The sequence below is a fragment of the Berghia stephanieae genome, chromosome 5, assembly GCF_034508935.2.
Source record: "Berghia stephanieae isolate SIO BIC M18660-M18661 chromosome 5, UCSD_Bste_1.3, whole genome shotgun sequence".
Taxonomy (NCBI): domain Eukaryota; kingdom Metazoa; phylum Mollusca; class Gastropoda; order Nudibranchia; family Aeolidiidae; genus Berghia; species Berghia stephanieae.
The window spans coordinates 9,487,532-9,507,531 of record NC_088364.1 but is presented as its reverse complement, the minus strand read 5'-3'; the positions used below and the strand labels follow the sequence as shown (position 1 = coordinate 9,507,531).

General features: G+C 35.1%; 1 protein-coding gene across 1 annotated transcript in view; it reads left to right on the top strand.

Moving 5' to 3' along the window:
- The window catches only part of LOC144972351 (uncharacterized), a 60,984-nt gene that overhangs the window by 17,278 nt on the left and 23,706 nt on the right, over positions 1 to 20,000 (top strand). The window contains exons 6-11 of the mRNA XM_078913449.1: positions 799 to 883; positions 7,618 to 7,727; positions 10,363 to 10,489; positions 10,857 to 10,975; positions 14,452 to 14,587; positions 19,113 to 19,231. Of these exons, the coding sequence (XP_078769575.1) occupies positions 799 to 883; positions 7,618 to 7,727; positions 10,363 to 10,489; positions 10,857 to 10,975; positions 14,452 to 14,587; positions 19,113 to 19,231 (696 nt within the window). The remainder of the gene's footprint in view (positions 1 to 798; positions 884 to 7,617; positions 7,728 to 10,362; positions 10,490 to 10,856; positions 10,976 to 14,451; positions 14,588 to 19,112; positions 19,232 to 20,000) is intronic.

The following is a 20,000-nucleotide window of genomic DNA, read 5'->3' as shown; positions in this document are numbered from 1 at the left end:
CTTGTTTTTAAAATAATTGGCACTTTCCAGGTTTGAGTTATACCCCAAGAACAGCTGCAGAGACATCAATTTGGTGTTCAACATATTAATTCAAATTTATCAAATTTTTTTCTTTCTGATATCTTACTTGTGATCGTGTGTTTGCACAGTTGTCGGATCTAAAGCTCCACGTTACCACCAACACCACCACCATTTTGAATGACAAGCCGCAAGCATCTCCCCAGATCGTCCCACGTCTTTTGCAGCATGAGTAATGTGACAGAGCGAACGGCTTCTCTTATTTTTGTCTGAAGGTGGCGTCATACACACAAGAATTTTACATCAAGGCAATGTTCCAATTTGATATCCTGAGATTGAAAAGTTAAATGAAATAAACTTTCAAGAATCATGTCGGACAAAGCAAAATAAATCACGATTTAAGTCAAAATGATCCTTTTCTACTGATGACATCATAGTTCAGCTACCAAATGACGCACAGTATAGGGAATGAGATTAGCGTCCCTTGATTGGACGTCACCCATAGTCTGTGACGTCACCGACGGAAAAGTTATTAGAGAGAGAACTTTTCCGCCGGTGACGTCACAGACTATGGGTGACGTCCAATCAAGGGACGCTACTCTTCCGCTAATCTCATTCCCTATTAAAACTTAAATCAATGAAAATTTGAAAAAAATCTACACATGTGGCAAAAACCGTTTGACGAAATCTTAAATAGCTCTCAAGTTATTCAAACCTGAAACGCGTCAATAATATTTTTAAAAAAAAACAACTATATATCTATCATGTATTTTATTCCAGAAAAGAATTACCCACATGCCAAGAGGGGAGCGGAATTTCCATATATTTTATCAGATGTTAGCTGGACTAAGTGTAGAAGAAAAGGGTGAGTAGAGTGAATGTGGGGTAGTTGCACACATATGTAATGGCTTATGATCGAATAGTGGTGTTTTTCATAGATGGTAGTATTATCCTTTGCGTTGTGTTGTAGATGTTAATAATGACGAAAGAGTTCAAGGGCCGGTGATGATAATTGAATGCACAACACCAAAACATTCAAATAAAAGTCCAGATTCCAAGTTTCATTTCTTACAGTTTATTTGTTTGTGATAAATTCAAAATCCAAATCATGATAAATTCCAAATCCAAATCAAATAGCATTGTCATAATTCAATCAGTTTCATAAATTCCAAATCCGTAAAATCAGTCCACATGTAAAGTCAGTTTGCCTAACCATTTTCAATATACGTGGAATATTTCTAAGTCCGTAAAAGCAAATAAATGATGGTGAGCACAAAAGGTTTAATGTGTGCAGCTCATGGTCAAGTTGAATGCAGAATCAAAAGGTAGAATGATCCCCGTTTGATCAGACACACTGTTTTATATCCTATTGTAAACTGTCCCACAATTCCTTTCACCAAAGGTCAGTTTTACGTCTAAATAATCAAAGGTCGTACGCCTAAATAATCCGTACGCCCAAATAACAAATACGCTACGCCCAAATAATATCGTACGCCTAAATGATGAATACCAACTATAACTTAATGCTTTTATCCCCAAATACCAAGTAACACCGATCAAAGAAAGTAATTTTCTAGTATTCAATATAATGACCAGATATACAAAATTCATGAACTCATTAAACCCACTTGCTGTAAGCTAACTCTCTTACATACGCCCCTTTCGTAGAATTTAAATTGAGTTAAAAACAATTTCAATTTTTAAAAAAATCAGTAAGAGATCAATCTATAAGCAACGTCTAATTAGAATTAGATAATAAAATGTAAGAAATAGTTTATCAAAATGACAACACTTATGCCAGTTAAATATTTTAAAAAGTTTAAATTTGAGATAAATCAACATCAAAGTTGATTACAACATCTATGTATATATCGATTATAGTTTTTAAAGTATTACAACATCGATAATAAGATAATGATCAATTAAAAGTGATTAAAATTAAAATTTACCAACACCAAAGATGATTGAAATTTAGATATATAAATATCGATTATACTTTTTAAGGTATTACAACATCGACCGTAAAATATCAATTAATTAAAAGTTCAAAGAAAAATTATCTTTTCATCTTAAATTCCATCTTCATAGCAATACAAGTGTTAATTCCCGTCATATTTCATCATATATCCATATTCTTGCTTGAAAAAGAATGGTTCAATTTCCATTTGTGATATACTCACGTTGTCTTATTCAATCTCAAATTCAACTCTATACGACATGGGTGATAATCTCAGCTTCCATGTATGTTTACTCATTTACTGTCATCTCAAAACCAATACCTTGTACATTCCCTTATATTGTATGATTCCATTTAAACAACATTATTACATTAATTGCAACTTATAATATGTGGTACAAATAATATATTATAAACATCTAGATCCATATACGAAGGATTACATTTCATTAGTAATAAAAATATTTTAAAATAAATCATAATAATAGCATTATCATCATTTTAAAATTCAAGTTGAAGTTGTTGTCATTCATTGTTCATTGTTGATGTTTCAATTTTTAAACTTTTTAAGTCATCAGGGTGTAGTTTACAACTACAATGAAATCAAATTGTTCTTTGTGATCATCTATCAGAGGTCACATTTCTCGGGAATCCGTTCGTTTGAGAATGGTCATCTTGTAAAAATTGTCAGTAATTGTTAATTAAGTCATTGTCTCCATTTGGAATGAGTTTTCATGTCATGAAAAAATATATCAACTAGAAGAGTTGAGGTGTTTGTATCTAGTCTACGTGTTGCATTGTTGTGTGTGTTGTGGTCACTGAATAGCCCAAGTGTCATAAATTCACTTTATTTATTGGTAATTAATTAAAAACTTTTTCCTCTGTAAATGTCTTAGAATTATCACAATAATGTCTTCACATTCAAATATTTAGCGTTGAATAAATAATCAAACAATAGTCTGTCCGGCTTGTTCACATCACATATTTAGTGTTTGTAAATAATCAGTCATTAGTCTGTCCGACTTATTCATATTTAGTACAGTGTAAATAACTAAATAAGTAAAATCTAACATAGTATGTGATTGTGGGCTGTTACTAAAGTGACCAACTTTTGCAATTAGTGTGTTGTATTTGTTCGAGTCTTTTGAATTTGGGACGAAAAAAGACTCTACAGGTAGCAAACGTATGCTTAACCTGTTGGGTTGTTTCTTGGTCTTGTGACGTCGCTGTAATCCATTCATCTCCGGCATCTGGGTCGATTCTCCTCGTAGATATTTGTGGTTGTCTTGTGTATACGTTGAGTCTCATTGTAGATGAAATTGTAAAAATTCAAGATTAACTGTGTGCGAGAAGTTTGACTTATCCAGCAAGTCAAAAGAAAGTTGTGAACTCAGCCATGTGTTGACAAAGAGTTCGTGTGTAGTAGTCGACAGAGGTCGTGTGTTGTAATTGTTGTGTTTGTTAATCGAGTTTCGATGAGGTGGCATGTGAGTACACACCAGGTAGATGATGTAATCTTGTTGTAGAGTAAGTAGTGGGGTCCGTAAGGTCAACAATATTTTCGTTATCTGAACGCAGGTTGTTGAATATCATACGATAATGAATCCAAGGAAATCGCTCATGTGGCGTTTTGCGATACTTTTTCCTGCATTGTCTTATATATATAGCCTTTATCTTTTACACTGATACTAAGACAGGCTTTATTATAATATTCAATGTTTATAAGTTGTAGATATGGGTGCTGCACACTTGTATATTGACATAAGTTTAAATTTGAATACGCTCACCACTGCATATGAAGGAAGTAGTATTGTTCACAATTGGACATCATTTTTGTAAAAACAATCGTATCTTGAACGTTTATGTAATTATTGACATCGTACATCGTTGGGTATTGTTGTTGTAGAAGTAAATACAAGTAATCCAATTGTTCAATAAAGAATGTAAATATAAAAAGGTTCATGGAAGAAATCTGTGTTGATACAGATATTATTTTATGAATTCTGTCAAGTTTGTATAAGTTGAAAGGTACGATGTAATTGAGGTTGCTGTGTATTTGTAGTCTGTAGCTTGTGTTGATTCTAGACGTATCAATGGCGTAGTGTTTTGTCGATATGCTTACTCCATTTCAAGGTATTCGTGGATAGACCAAAGGGATTAGGACATTTCCCGACCTATGTTGTGGCTGTGTTTGAGTTGGCTCTGTCGTTGCCATCAGCGTTCCCGTTATGACTGATGTTTTCAAGTGTCCTCTTTCGTGATGACTGTATAATGTTTTAGTGTAAACACTACTTCTACCTTTGATTAACTCGAATTATTCCCCTTAGAAAATCCCTAATTTAATGAACTATGATCTTGTTTATTTTATCATTATTATTGGTGTTATCGTAGCACTTCCTACCATTTCAATTTATTGCTGAATGATTACACACCTAAGATTTGACAATTAAACATAACTTCTTCTTCAACTCAGTTACAAATTTTATGATATAAATGTTAAATTCAAACCACGCAGTAAATATTGATTACAATTACAACAGCAAATTGATAGGAGAAAAAGATGATAATCAAAATATTCGCAGTAACAATATACACTCTGCTCAATAAAAATTCAATGTCTCACACCTATGCCCTCGGCTTATAATAATATTCATATAACTCATTGCGATGTAATCTCGCGCCTCTTAATATAGCATTGATAAATGTGTGCGCTTTAACCACGCGCCTCGTATTTATAAAAATTATCCGCATTCTGTATTCTTTCATAAAGTCAAACCAAGCGCTTTAATCAAACGCAAAATAAAATATTCCCGAACGCCTCATTCCTGCGTCTCGTAATTTAAATCGTGTGCACTTTAATTACCGCGTCTTACATCACTGCGCTTATTTACCCAATATGCATTTACAGCATTTTACCATATGGGTTACTTATAATTCGCTGATTCTTAACAAGTTAACCACTTGTGTCACAAATATTATCAGCTCACATGACATGATAATGCATTTTCAATATTTTGTTATTCTTCCGTAATAACATTTTAACTCCAATTAAAAGACATCAGTCTTTCATAATAATTGATACTCCGTCATTTTATTTGTATTATCTGCTTTTAATTCTCCGACTTTAAACCAAAAGTCGTTATTCCGTTATTATGAGAATATATCTCCTATTAAAAATCACGATGAAACGCGTTTCAAAACAAAACAAAACAAAAACGATTGACTCATATTCCGCATAAATCATTTCAACTTAATTTTCGGTGATAAATCAAAATGTCTTATGTAATCTATAATAACGCCATGTCTCATTACAAATATATAATTAGCTCTGTTGTCGATTACTTGGCTGCGTTAACCACACATTTATTACCAAGAAAACAAACAGATACAGTATAAAACTTTTCTCTTTGTCATGAACCCATGAATCTCAAAGAGTCAATATCAACTTACCAATTCATCCCTACCGACGGGAGAAAAATATAATCAATGATGTTGTAATATAACAATAATACCATAAGACATTTTTCAATTATCAAAACTTATAATTTACGTGTTGTTATTGCCATCATCTTCTTGAGTCATTTTGACAGAAAATAAAACGTAACAACATTAAATAATGGACCAACTGTCTATGTAATTCCAACAGTAACATACAAAAATTGAAATAAAAATCGACACATCTTTGTTACTGATATTAACAAAACATTGCCATTAACGGTACAAATTAATATTCGAAGATCTATTCCGAAACGCTTGAATGTAAGTAAACGCATTTTCATTTATTTTTAAAATAAAACTCACTAAAAATCTTCACTTAAATACTGCAATTTTTATTTTCATCTCTCCCTCTCTTCTTTTTAATTAAATAAAATACGTATAGCATCCATTGCAATTGTTATTATTATTATTATTATTATTATTATTATTATTATTATTATTATTATTATTATTATTATTATTTTGCCGTTCTATAATATATTGTTTTCACTTTTTGAATATAATATATTGCCCTATATATCTATATTTTTAAAAATTTCCTTTTCTATCTGTGACTCTTAATTTAAATATTATTTAGTATATTTATTTTTTTTCTTAAATATCGTCTTTTGTCAGAATTTTAGGAATCATCTATAATTTCAATATTTTTTTTCATATTTCGATACAAAATAATCCCACTACTTCACCTTCAAAATTGATATTCATTTTCTTTCCCAAATAAACCTATTTTCCTATCTGTTCACAATTTTCACTTCAAAATTCGAGTCTCACAAAAACTTTAATAGATGTTAACACCGCAGCAATATACATTTCTTGTGTATCCATGGTTCGGAATGATAACATCTTTACATCATGGTATCAGGGCTCCAAATAGAGATATATAAGAATCCTGGTCACGGCACCAAATTAGATACATAATGTGGGGTAGTTGCACACATATGTAATGGCTTATGATCGCATAGTGGTGTTTTTCATAGATGGTAGTATTATCCTTTGGTTTGTGTTGTAGATGTTAATAATGACGAAAGAGTTCAAGGGCCGATGATGATAATTGAATGCACAACATCAAAACATTCAAATAAAAGTCCAGATTCCAAGTTTCATTTCTTACAGTTTATTTGTTTGTGATAAATTCAAAATCCAAATCATGATAAATTCCAAATCCAAATCAAATAGCATTGTCATAATTCAATCAGTTTCATAAATTCCAAATCCGTAAAATCAGTCCACGTGTAAAGTCAGTTTGCCTAAGTAACCATTTTCAATATACGTGGAATATTTCTAAGTCCGTAAAAGCAAATAAATGATGGTGAGCACAAAAGGTTTAATGTGTGCAGCTCATGGTCAAGTTGAATGCAGAATCAAAAGGTAGAATGATCCCCGTTTGATCAGACACACTGTTTTATATCCTATTGTAAACTGTCCCACAATTCCTTTCACCAAAGGTCAGTTTTACGCCTAAATAATCAAAGGTCGTACGCCTAAATAATCCGTACGCCCAAATAACAAATACGCTACGCCCAAATAATATCGTACGCCTAAATGATGAATACCAACTATAACTTAATGCTTTTATCCCCAAATACCAAGTAACACCGATCAAAGAAAGTAATTTTCTAGTATTCAATATAATGACCAGATATACAAAATTCATGAACTCATTAAACCCACTTGCTGTAAGCTAACTCTCTTACAGTGAACATTGCGGAAAGTTTTAAAAGCAATTTGCACGTTGTGTAGACAGGGGAGATTTTATAAATCTCAATATTGATAAAATGTGCTCAAAGTACATTATGTGTTCAAAGCCAACAGGAACACTTGATATGCAGGTCGAGACACGACGCCAACGACGTACTACTACAATTGTTTTTTTTTTTTGTTGTTTTTTTTTCAATAAAGACAACCTAGCCCTAGCTCACTTTGCGCGCTGTACTGCGGCTGACGCCTGGGCTATTCTAGTCTTACCTTGGAATAGACCCGAAAGACAAATTTCCCATCAGGGGTGAATAAAGGGAATCTATTGATTTATTATTTTATCTTATCATCATCATTATCATCAACATCATGATCATGATCATGATCATCATCATCATCATCTTTGTCGTCGTTGTCGTTATCATTTCCATTTTTTGCCATCTCCCCAGTCAAATTACACTTGGACAAATTTGTGACCAAAAGTCCCGCCTATCTGGACAAAGGCGGCAGTCACCCCTCTGATATCGCCGCTTGTCGGGAGGAGTTCGGAATATGGAAGGTAACTTTTACTTCATTTACCCAGATTGATAGACATCAACTAGTCAACTGTGGTAACTTTGCCTCTCTAACTCTAAGTTTAGAGTGAAAATGGAGAGGCTTCGTATGGGAACAAAACAGACATTATTTGTTTTCCACGTTTACTTGTGTATTGTTGTGCTGACGAAGGGTTTGTACCCGAAACGTCCATTGTCTGTTTTGTTCCCATACGAAGCCTCTCCATTTTCACTCTTTCGTTAGTATTTTACGATCACCGGCTTCAGGCAGGCCCTACCGTTTTCTACCTCTCTAAGTTTGAACGATCAGAGTATATTTAATTTTGAGGCAGTTCTTCTTCTTCTTCTTCTTCTTCTTCTTCTTCTTTCAGCTTATTCCGCATTTTGCAGTGTTGCCATAACGAATGCCACATCTCCATGCATCTCGGTTCATAGCATAGTCTTCCTCCAGGCCCGGTTCTTTCATATCGCCCATTATCCTATCCAACCATCTAGTCTTTGAGCGTCCCTTTTTACTCTTTCCCACTAATTGTATATCCAATACTTTCCTTCCCAAGTTCTCCCTCTCTCGTCTCTTAACATATCCGAACCATTTCAATATATCTTCTCTCATCTTTATTGATACATTCGTCATTTCAGTCAACCTTCTAATTCGTTCATTTCTCACTTTATCCTTTCTTGACCATCTCAACATCCTCATTTTTGCCACCTCAACTTCTTTATCTTGTATTGCTGGTCTACAACAGATGTATATATTTTTCCATTGTGGAGTTATTATCATTGATAAAAAACAAGGCAAGCCATTTAACCCAGGAAAATAATTACAACAAAGCTGAGATGACTCAAAATGTTCCAAATTCCCAGAGGTAAGGTTTCCCCTTGAGGCAATGTAACCTCAGCTGATGCATTCTGGAAAAGTCGTATTTAAACATTTGGCCGAAAAATCTGTCCTCAAAATATCCATCGATTTAAAAGACCCTCATCTTGGCAAAAGCTCTCAAACCTGGGACTTATGTGTAATCTTAAAAGGCTATAGATAGATCGAAGCTGACGTCACTCAGGTTATAATTGCTTTTTGCCATCAGTGTTTATGAGTAATTCTCACTAAAATGTATTAACCAGACTATAAAAGTTCATGGTTCCACATAGTTTTGTGTGTTGATCCGTTATACTTCCGGATGGCAATATTGTGAGCTTCTTTGTCAAGCGCATACTATCTATAGTCTGATTGAGAAAAATTAGATGTCGCGGGTTAGATTTAATCACTCAACTGGTGTTCTAAAAACAACAACAAAGAGCTGAATGACGCCGACGTCACCCATTCTTACGAGGCAGTATATGTATAGATAGTTCGAAGATGACGTCACTCAGGCCTTTGTTATTGTTTTTGCCATCCGCGTTTGTGAGTTGTTCTCACTAAACTGTATTAACCAGACTATGAAAGTTTATGGTTACACAGAGTGTGTGTGTTGGTCCGTTATACTTCCGGATGGCAATGTTGTGAACTCCTTGGCCAAGCGCATTCTATCTATCTATCTATATATATATATATATATATATATATATATATATATATATATTATATTATATATATAATATATATATATATATATATATATATATATATTATATGTATGTATGTATATTGAGGCTGTGCGCTTAGTTAAAAAAAAACAACTCACAACATCCGCCAGGCGGATATAAAGTACCAACACACAAAACTATTTGTAGCCTTAAACGTTTTTAGAGTCTGAATGATACAATTTAGTGAGAAATACTAGTGAAAAGGGCAGGCTGAAAACAATAACAAAGAACTGGGTGATGTTAAATGCGTTACTTATAAATACATATGTGACCCCTCGTCTCAAAACGGTATTATGTCGGGATGGACCAGGTGCTAAACAATCAAATTATAGTTAAACTGGTCAAAAAATTTGAAACGTTGATATTTAGCACAGTAAAATATATTCCTTCTCCTCTATACAGCATTTAAACTTAACTTAAGCATGATATTTGTGGCTACACATTCCATTTTCAACATCTTAATCATCCCGACTTAATACCGTTTCGAGACGAAGGGTCACATATACTACCAACAGCAACACGTAACATGTTGAACGAGACATGACGCCTGTTTGGCAACATTACATTTTTTTTCCTACAGAGACAACGCTGTTAACGACCAGATACTCATTTTATTCATGAGTATGGCGAGTAAAGGGCCTTTTCCAAGGACTCAACTATGCGCCGAGCGAGCCTCGAACCCAGGACCTTCCGATCCAAAAGCGAGTGTCATACCACAAGACCACATAGTCGCATAAACGTTTATAGTCTGAATATTACAATTTAACAAGAACTTCTCATAAAAAATGTCTGCCTAAAAACAATAACAAAGACTGAGTGACGTCGAATTTGTTTCTTCTATAATTTAAATTTTGTGTTGTTTTTTTCCCCAGTTTCTCATACCATCAATTATCAATTCTCAAATGCCATGTTTACCAATTTGACATTGCATACGTTTGGAGCTTCAAAGTTTCTTGTCTAAATATTATCATTTTAGTCTCGGCTATAATGACAAAATGAAACTAAAAATTGATGAAACAAATAAAATAATTACTGAATAATAAATGTCCTCACCAGAATTCTCTATCAGCCCTGGGTATTCCGTGTTCTGATGTGCTACGTGTGTTGGCATCTGTGTTGTTGTTGGGGAACATTCAGTTCATCGAGGGCAGAGGTCAGGAACTGGACGTCGTAGGAAATAATGGTAAATTAATGTATCGATGAATAACTATATTATTATGATGCTGATGATGATGATGATGATGATGATGATGATGATGGTGCTACAGCTGATGATGATGATGATGGTGGTGGTGGTGTTGATGATGATGATAGTGATGAGGTTGATTGTAATGGTGGTGTGGTAGTGCTGATGATGATGATTATCATATAATAATAATAATAATAATAATAATAATAATAATAATAATAATAATAATAATTATTATTATTATTATTATTAGTATTGTTGTTGTTGTTATTATTATTATTATTATGATGATGATGATGATGATGATGATGATGATAATAATAATAATAATAATACGATCGACTATATATTTCTTTCGCAGAGCTGAAGTCGGTGGCGGCTCTTCTGGGCGTTTCTGGAGTTGCCCTATACAGGGGTTTCTGCACCAGGACGAGGATATCTCATGGCAGGGTTTGCAGGACAATTACATCTGCGTCAGTGGTCAGTAGGAAGATAGTTAAAGTTAAACTAAATTTGATTCATTTAGACGATGTTCTTCTATATTGTCATGTCATATACAAGTATGCAGTCCCTCGGAGGCGGGGTCTTCTCCAGGCTCCTGTAACATCAAACGGGCATTGGTAACTTCTTATAACCTTTTGGGAGACTAATCATTCCCGAAATGCTTTCCGTCAGACACAAAAGGTCCAGCTGCTCAGTCACAGCTTGATGAGAAACTTATAGACAAGAGGAAAGACAAAAGATGTATAGACCTTTAACTGAAAGTAATGAACAAACACAAGAATTAATACAAAAACAAAATCAATTATTCAAAAACTTATTTGATAATAAAGTTAATCCATTATCCATAGAAGATAAAAAAAAATCCTGATGGTTCAATAATACACGTTTCACCATTAGCTGCTGAATATCTATCAATAGTCATCTTTATTTGATTCATTTAGGCGACGTTCTATATTGTCGTGTCATATAAAAGTAGTCCCTCGGAGGCATACAGAGTAGGGGTCTTCTCCAGGCTCCTGTAACGTCAAACAGACATTGGTAACTGCTTTCGTAACCATTTCGTAGGCTAATCATTCCCGAAATGCTTCCCGTCAGATATAAAAGGTGTGTAGCTACTCAAACACAGCTTGATGGTGCAAAAAAACAAAACAAAAAACAACAAAAAACAAACAAACAAACAAAACAAACAAAAAAAAAAAACAACAAAAAACAGACAAACAAATTTAAAAAAAAAACAACTAAATTTTGATTCATTTAGACGACGTTCTATATTGTCATGTCATATATACAAGTCCGTACTCCCTCGGAGGAATACAGAGTAGGGGTCTTTTCCAGGCTCCTGTAACGGCAAACGGACATTAGTAAGCCTTTGGTAGGCTAATCATTTCCACAGTGCTTTCCGTCAGATATAAAAGGTCCAGCTACCCAATCACAGCTTGATGATGCTGTTAATAATATAATTAAAAAAGAAACTGGTCAGCGAGCTCTATCAATGAACTTTTGGGACCTCTAGAGGAAAAAAAAAACAAACCACACTGACTTTGAGTCACTCGAGCATTTAAATACATTAGACGTGCTCAAATCGTTTTTCAAGTTGTCCCTAGCCAACAGCAACACTTAACAAGAAGGACGACACATGCCGCTTGTTAAGCGATAGTACAATTTTTGGGATAGAGACAATGCTGTTAACGGCCAGGTACTCATTTTACACCTGAGTAAGGTGAGAGAATGTGAGTAAAAAGCAATTTCCAAGGATTCAACTATGCGCTGCTCAGAGAGTGATAATTTCTAATTCTTATGTCCCCGCAGTTTTTTCCATAGCTTGCGGCAGCAAAATTAGGGAAAATATTCTGATTTGCATTGCAACCGCAAAATCTGCACGTTTTGCAAATTTTTGACAAATTCTTGATTCTTTTTTTTTTTAATTTGCGAAATTTGCGTTCCCCGCGGTGATGAAGATTAGGTCATGATGTTGCCATGTACTACTGAACTTCATGGGATGCCAGGATTGAAGGATGTCCCAGAAGATGAAATTCGACGTTACACCAAAGAATTAGGACCAGTTGCCCATTAGGAACAGTCCAACACAATAATAATAATAATAATGCACATTTATATTGCGCAACCTATCCCCCTGGTTGGAGGCTCTGGGCCAAATCAAGGAGAGGCATTTATTGATGACTACATCAGTACTCAAGAACAGGTGGTGGACAATTTGACCCAGTACTCTGGCATCAAGCCTGGAGACCTGGATCCCAATCTGTCAACCAAGCACTTGACCACCCTCAAGTCGACCTACCTCAAGCTGCGATACATGGTTGACAATGGAGTCATCTTTGTTGGTCATGGTCTGAAGAAAGACTTTAGAGTCATCAATCTATTGGTTCCCAAACCACAAGTCATGGACACAGTGGAGTTGTACACCTTCCAAAGCAGAGATTCATTTCCCTCAAGTTCTTGGCCTGGTATTTCCTAAAGATCAACATTCAGTCGTATACTCATGACTCTGCAGAAGATGCAAGAACTGCTCTCCAACTCTACCTCTATTACAAATAAAATTGAGCTTTTATATAGAGCAATATCCACTAAATGTGCTCAAAGCGCTTTACAAACACTAAACTTGCAGCATTTTTGGGGGGATTCTTGCCAGGAATCTGTGCCTTCCCTCACAACTTGTGCACGCCGTTATATTATGCTTTCAATACTATTCAACAGTCGTAACGTCACTTCCTTCCTAATGACGCATGGTATCTTAGTAACACTGGCTCTAAACTATCGGAACAATGGCGGACGCCCGTATGAAATATTTCTCCGGCGAGTATAAAGGGTATCCAGAGGAAAAAAAAAACCAACATACATTTGATCATGTTTTGACTTTTACACATTCTGATCACAAGACATATGAAAAGTTCTAGCCAGCATGAAAAATAAAAAGTAATGATTTTCTTTGTTTAGAACCAAGATGGCCGCCGTTGCCAGGCGGCGTGACATCAGACTATTGAATCGTATTAGGCGTTTTTCTTTGCAGGTACAATATGATTTTAAGTGATCGAAGGAGAAGTTTGAGCCAGGCAACCCTGAAAGATTTGATTTTTATTTATTATAACAATTTCAGTGACAGCAATTTTTTATTGTAATTTTGTTTTCCCAACTTTGTGCCGATTTCCAAATCAGCATAATTTCTGGTAAAATTTGCCATTTTTTGTCCCATAATTTTGAGTTTGAAATTGCGTAATACTCTCCAACAGTCGTAACGTCACTTCCTTCCTAATGACCAGTGGCGTGTCATGCTTACAGTATAAGGTGGTGCCAGGATCAGAAGAAAATGACTTAAAACATGCTATATTATTAGTAAATACAAAAGAAAGAAAAAAAATAAAGAAAAGACTTACTCAAATAAGTAAGAGGTGAATATACTACAATTTCTCAGTTAAATATATTTTTAAAATGCTGTAATCCATTTTTAAAAGATGGAGTGGTGCCAGGCACCAAATCAACCAATATAGCCACGCCCCTGCTAATGACGCATGGTAACTTAGTAACACTGGCTCAAAACTATCGGAACAATGGCGGACGCCGTATGAAATATTTCTCCGGCGAGCATAAAAGCGTATCCAGAGGAAAAAAAAACGCATAAATTTGATCATGTTTTGACTTTTACACATTCTGATCACAAGGCATATGAAAAGTTATAGCCAGCATGAAGAATAAAAAGTACCTAATGATTTTCTTTGTTTAGAACCAATATGGCCGCCGTTGCCGGGCGGCGTGACATCAGACTACTGAATCCAATTCCGCGGGGATATTTTATTACATGGGTTGCATGTAGTTAGTTGTTAGGTGTGATACAACATATTTATAAACCTGCAAATTGTTTTGCAAAATTTACTTATTTTGTTCTGCAACCAAAAACCGCGGGGTCAGATTCTTATATCCTTTTCTTTTCGTATCAGGCAAACTCTGCCCGGGATGGCTTGGCCAGAGCCCTCTATCACAGAACCATCTCCGCCATTTTGAGTCGAATCAACACGATGAATTCTGACCCCCCAGATTCACACACCGTCGAGACGACTGGGTATCAACAATACAGTAAGTCTCAATGAATAGGGAACAATAGGGTTCAACAGTCGTGACGTCACTTCCTCGTAATGACGCAGTAACTTAGTAACTGGTTCTAAACTATCGGAACAAGGGCGGTTTATCAAGAGGAGAAAAACATAAAACATCTGATCATGTTTTGACTTTTATACAATCTAATCACATGACACGTGAAAAATTTCTAGCCAGGATGAAGAATAAAAAGTACCGATTTTCTTTGTTTAGAACCAAGCTGCTCGTTGTTGGGCGGACGTGACATCAGACTATTGAATCCTATTATTGTTTTGACATCACATCACACCACTAATGTAGTTTACACACTATTATAGTGTGTAAACTAAGAGTATGGTGTGATGTCAAAGTATCGGTTCCAGTCTCCTTGGAAGTGTGAAACCAGTCCTCCGGAGGACTGGATACATACATCGTGCAGCCGATCTTCTGGTTTCAGAATGATGGCATCTTATTTTCTAGCCTAAATAAATGCTGGTCGTCAATACAGATCATCCAGCCTTGCTTTTTTATGTCCCCAACACATCATGCTACTAAAATGTGACCCTTCGCCTCAAAACGGTATTAAGTCGGGTTGGTTAAGATGTTGAAAATTGTATTTATAGCCAGAAACATCAGTCTTGTGTTGAGTTTGTATGTTTTATCGAGGAGAATGGATACCATATTGTAGGGTGCTAATGCCAACAATTTATATTTCTTGACCAGTTTTAACATTAAATTCGCCTTTTAAGCATCTGGTTCGTTCCAACATAATACCGTTTTGAGACGATGGGTCACAAATAGTTATGCCATATTATGATTCAATATGTAACCTATTCATAATTAGTCTAGTATTCTGGAGGACTGGTTACACATTTCCAAGAAGTTTGGAACAGGAAGAGTAGAAGGTGTCATGCCACGACTTCAGCTTCCCATTGTGTTCAGAAAAATGAGTGCGGAGCAGGCACTTATGTTAATCTCAATACGTATTGAGATGGGGTTTGTCCATTTAAACGGTTCTCATCTATCTGTAGATAATCATTTCACATAAAATGTTCCAACCTCTCCAACTTCAACTCGCTCTTTGATTTTTTTTTCTTTTCTTCTATTGACATTGATATGACCAGTTGATAATGAACACTTAGATAACATTAGAAAAAGTTGTTTTTATTGTACAAAATTGAAGCTTTTTACATTTTGCCATAAGTTGAACAGAACGCCAAAGTGTAACAACTGTGTTGGTGCAGGTAGACTCGCTCAGGCTACAGAGTTTCTTATTCGAGTCAAATTTTCGTAAGACCATATCAAGATTCGAAATTCCAAATTATATTGTACCAATAAACAACAACAATCAAAACGATTACTAGATAACAACACCATAAAAAAACAAAAAACCCCCCCCCCCCCCCCCCCACAAAAAAATTAAAATAAATCCCGTCCCTTTTACATAAAAAATATATTACAAACAACTGTGGATGTGGAAACAGAGATAAATTTAAATAAAAAATGAAAACTATGAAAATTATTAAAGATCTATAATAACAACACAAAATGTAGGAACTTGAAACCTTTTCGGAAATATGTAAAAACTTAAGAGAATATCAGGTATAGGTTCTCTGATAAATCCAAGCAGAGATGTAACCATCAACGACAATGAAAAGTCTGAACTATTAAATTACAATTATTTCCATTGGTTTTTTTTAAAATGAAGATCTTTCAAACTTTCCAACTATTCCTGTTATGACTAAGAATACATTTCTTGAAAATATTGATATCACACTTGAAATGACTTTAGAAAAACTTCAAAAATTAGAACCCTCAAAAAATTTATTCGTCCCGACGGTCTTCACCCCCATTTTCTCTAATGCGCGGATATTGTGCTCCCAAAGCATATGAATAGTTAAGGAACAATGGAATGGTTTTAGACCAAAAAAAGAACAAAAAAAAAAAAACAAAACAAAAAAAATAAAAAATAACAGAAACAAAAAAACAACAAATAACCAAAATACTGCGCGCACGCAATTTTAAGACAAATGTTACCAAAAACCTTTCACTTCTATAAACATTGCGTTAAATACCCGAATAAAACGAATAAATAACAATTACAGACACTCAAGGACAACATAAAAAGGTTTAAACCGGCGTGTACAAATATGCAGGTCTGACATCCGGCCGCACTAATGGGCCTAGTTTAACATTGTTGTAAGGGACAATATTTGCAACATTTTTTTAGATTTCCATCACAACAATGAGCCAATAATGAATTGGGTTATCAGAACTGCAACGAAGTGTACGTCGTTTTAAAGCAATTCATGAAACAATGATTTTAACTACGATTTTCTAAGACATCATGAGTCATGAATTCAAGTCAAATTTTTCTTCACTACGAACGGCTGGATTCCAAACTGTTTCCATGGAAACGGCGTCATCTTGGTATTTCAAAATTATAACTTCCAAATTTAATCCTCCGATAAATCAAAAACAAAATTTTGTAAGACAGCAAAAAAGATATTAGCGATTCTCATATTTTTCGCCAAATGTATGATGTAATACAATATGATATAACGTAGAGTTATATAACATAACACAATATAATACAGTATGATATAATGCAATGTAACGTAATATAAATATAAGATATGATTTAATACAATATGATATAATATAGTGCTATATTACATAACATAACACAATATAGTACAGTATGATATAATGAAATGTAACGTAATATAAATATAATTAGATATGATATAATACAATATGATATAATTTAGTGTTATATAACACAAACGAATTTCCGCAAAGCTAAAGGGAAAAATATATTCATCTGTTCTAAGACCATCAATGTTTTATGAATTAGAGACGGCAGCTACAACAAAGAAACAAGATGGAGTTGATGGTGGAAAAAATGAGGATGTTGAGATGGTCACTTGGATGGACAAGAAAAGATAAAGTGCGAAATGAATACATTCGAAGGTTGACGGAAGTGAAGAATGTATCAATAAATTGAGAGAAGATAGATTGAAATGGTTTGGATATGTTAAGAGACGACAGGGAGTGAGTGGGGTGGGGTGGGGGGGGGGGATATTGGATATAACATTAGTGGGAAAGAGGAAAAAGGGACGCCCGAAGACTAGATGGATGGATAGGGTAAGGGAAGATATGAAAGAACTGGGCCTGGACCAAGATTATGCGCTGAACCGAGATGCACGGAGATGTGGCATTCATTATGACAACCCTGCAATATGCGGGATAAGCTGAAAGAAGAAGGAGAGGAAAAAGTTGTTTTTATTGTAGAAAACTGAAGCTTTTTACATTTTGCCATAAGTTGAACAGAACGCCAAAGCGTAACAAATGTGTTGGTGCAGGTAGACTCGCTCAGGCTACAGAGTTTTCTTATTCGAGTCAAAGTTTCGTAAGATCATATCATGATTCGAAATTCCAAATCTATTTTTACCAATAAACAACACCAGTCAAACACGGATACTAGACAACAACACCAAAAAATATTTTACAGATACTTTGTTTCCACAAATATGTACATATGTTCAGCAATAACAACAACTTCAACAACACCACCAACAACAACAAAGACAAACTGGACACATCAATCATCACATTCTAATGACGAAGATGAGGAAAAGGAGAAATGAAACGACTATGGAAAGTTTTCGTGACATCACTCTATCCAATGAAATGTAATTTTCCTCCATTTTGCGAAGGTTGGAGCATGCATTTTCCCAGTCTTCCCTTGTTATATCATTTATTACCTCGTCGGTGAGAGTAAATTTGGTATTCGATCTCTCATCTTTTCCTTTACTTGGGTCCAAATGAGCTCGATTGGATTGTGCTCACAGTAATATGAGGGAAGTCGCGCAACCTCATGTCAAAACTCATTGATTCGACAGTCGGCTTTGAAAACTTTTTCTAGTTTGTTTCTTTTCACTAGGAGTATAGTTGGGCCTTCGATAAATAGTCAGAATATGTAGTGCTGTCTGATTGGAGCCATGAGAGAGAGAGAGAGAGAGAGAGAGAGAGAGAGAGAGAGAGAGAGAGAGAGAGAGAGAGAGGCATTGTGCTACTCATGTACACAAGTATTTGAATAATTATTGACCAAACTAGGTGTGCGCATGGTCATGTCACTTTTAGAAATCTAAGGGATTAAATTCTGAAAGGTTGAAAGGGATTCACACGCTCTCGCACTTTTAATTCATTCCGTCTGATAAAAGGTAGTGGCATAAAACAGGGATGTGTCATAAAACAAGTATGTGTCAAATAAAACGAGCAAGAAAGTCCAAACAGCAGGTTCAAAGAGGCGAGTCCGTCTCTTTGAGTCTCCTCATGAATAAGTTTTCACCAAGATGAGGGTCATTTAAATCGATCGATATTTAAAGCACGGGGTTTCTGTCCAAATGTCTATATAAGAGTTTTTCCATGATGCAGCAGTTAACAGTATTAACATAAATAGTTGACAACAGGTTCCCTCCTCTCTTAGGTAAGATGCACAATATAATTACTATATTTTCAGTGAACAGGCCAGATCTGCTAAATCCATCACTATCGGCTTTTGTGGATCTTTCCAGAAGACGCAGGATGTCAGAAAGTTTCATCGGAGTCCTTGACCTTTTTGGGTTTGAGATGGCCGAGGTAGATTTTGATGTTTGCTTGTTTATTTGTTTCTTTTGGTCCATTGGATTTAATGTTTTTGTGTCGACACTTTTCAGGCGTAAGATTTATTTTCAAAGACCTTTTCGCACTTAGTCGTCACTACTGGATTATTCCATTAATAATGAAGTATATAAAAACCCCAGGCCAACTTATCCCGTTAGTAACGCTTAGACAAATTTGATTTAAGTTTAAGTCTTTGGATACTCAGTTCAATTCGCTTCAAGTGGTATGACACTCGTCTTCGGATCGGAAGGTCCAGGGTTCGAGTCCCGCTTTAAGCGGTGCATAGTTGAGTCCTTACATAATGCATTTTTAGTCACATATCTCACCCCTCTCCCCCCCCCCCACCCCTATGATACGAATAACTACCATAAATAAATCTCAAGTCCAAAACCTAAGACTTGGAGGAATCGCGAGTCAAATGTGCATATGTATTATACTCTCGTCCCTGGCATGGGAAGCCCACCACCATCCCCACCCCTGCCTACTATTACGAAAGATTCAGAAATTCATTAGCATTTCGCAGTCATGAAAACAGTTAAAATGAAAGTTTGGTACCAGGCTAAATAATTTTAAGGATTTTGAAGTGCTATTTAATCCTTTTGGGTGTAGATTGTTGAACTATAAAGTTAATTATAACGACTACTAACTGGCCAACAGGTACATGCGCCCGTGGGTAACGACAGACCAATATCCACTCCGTTTAAAAAAAAATAAATATCCTCGTACTTTGAGACGGTTTACCATC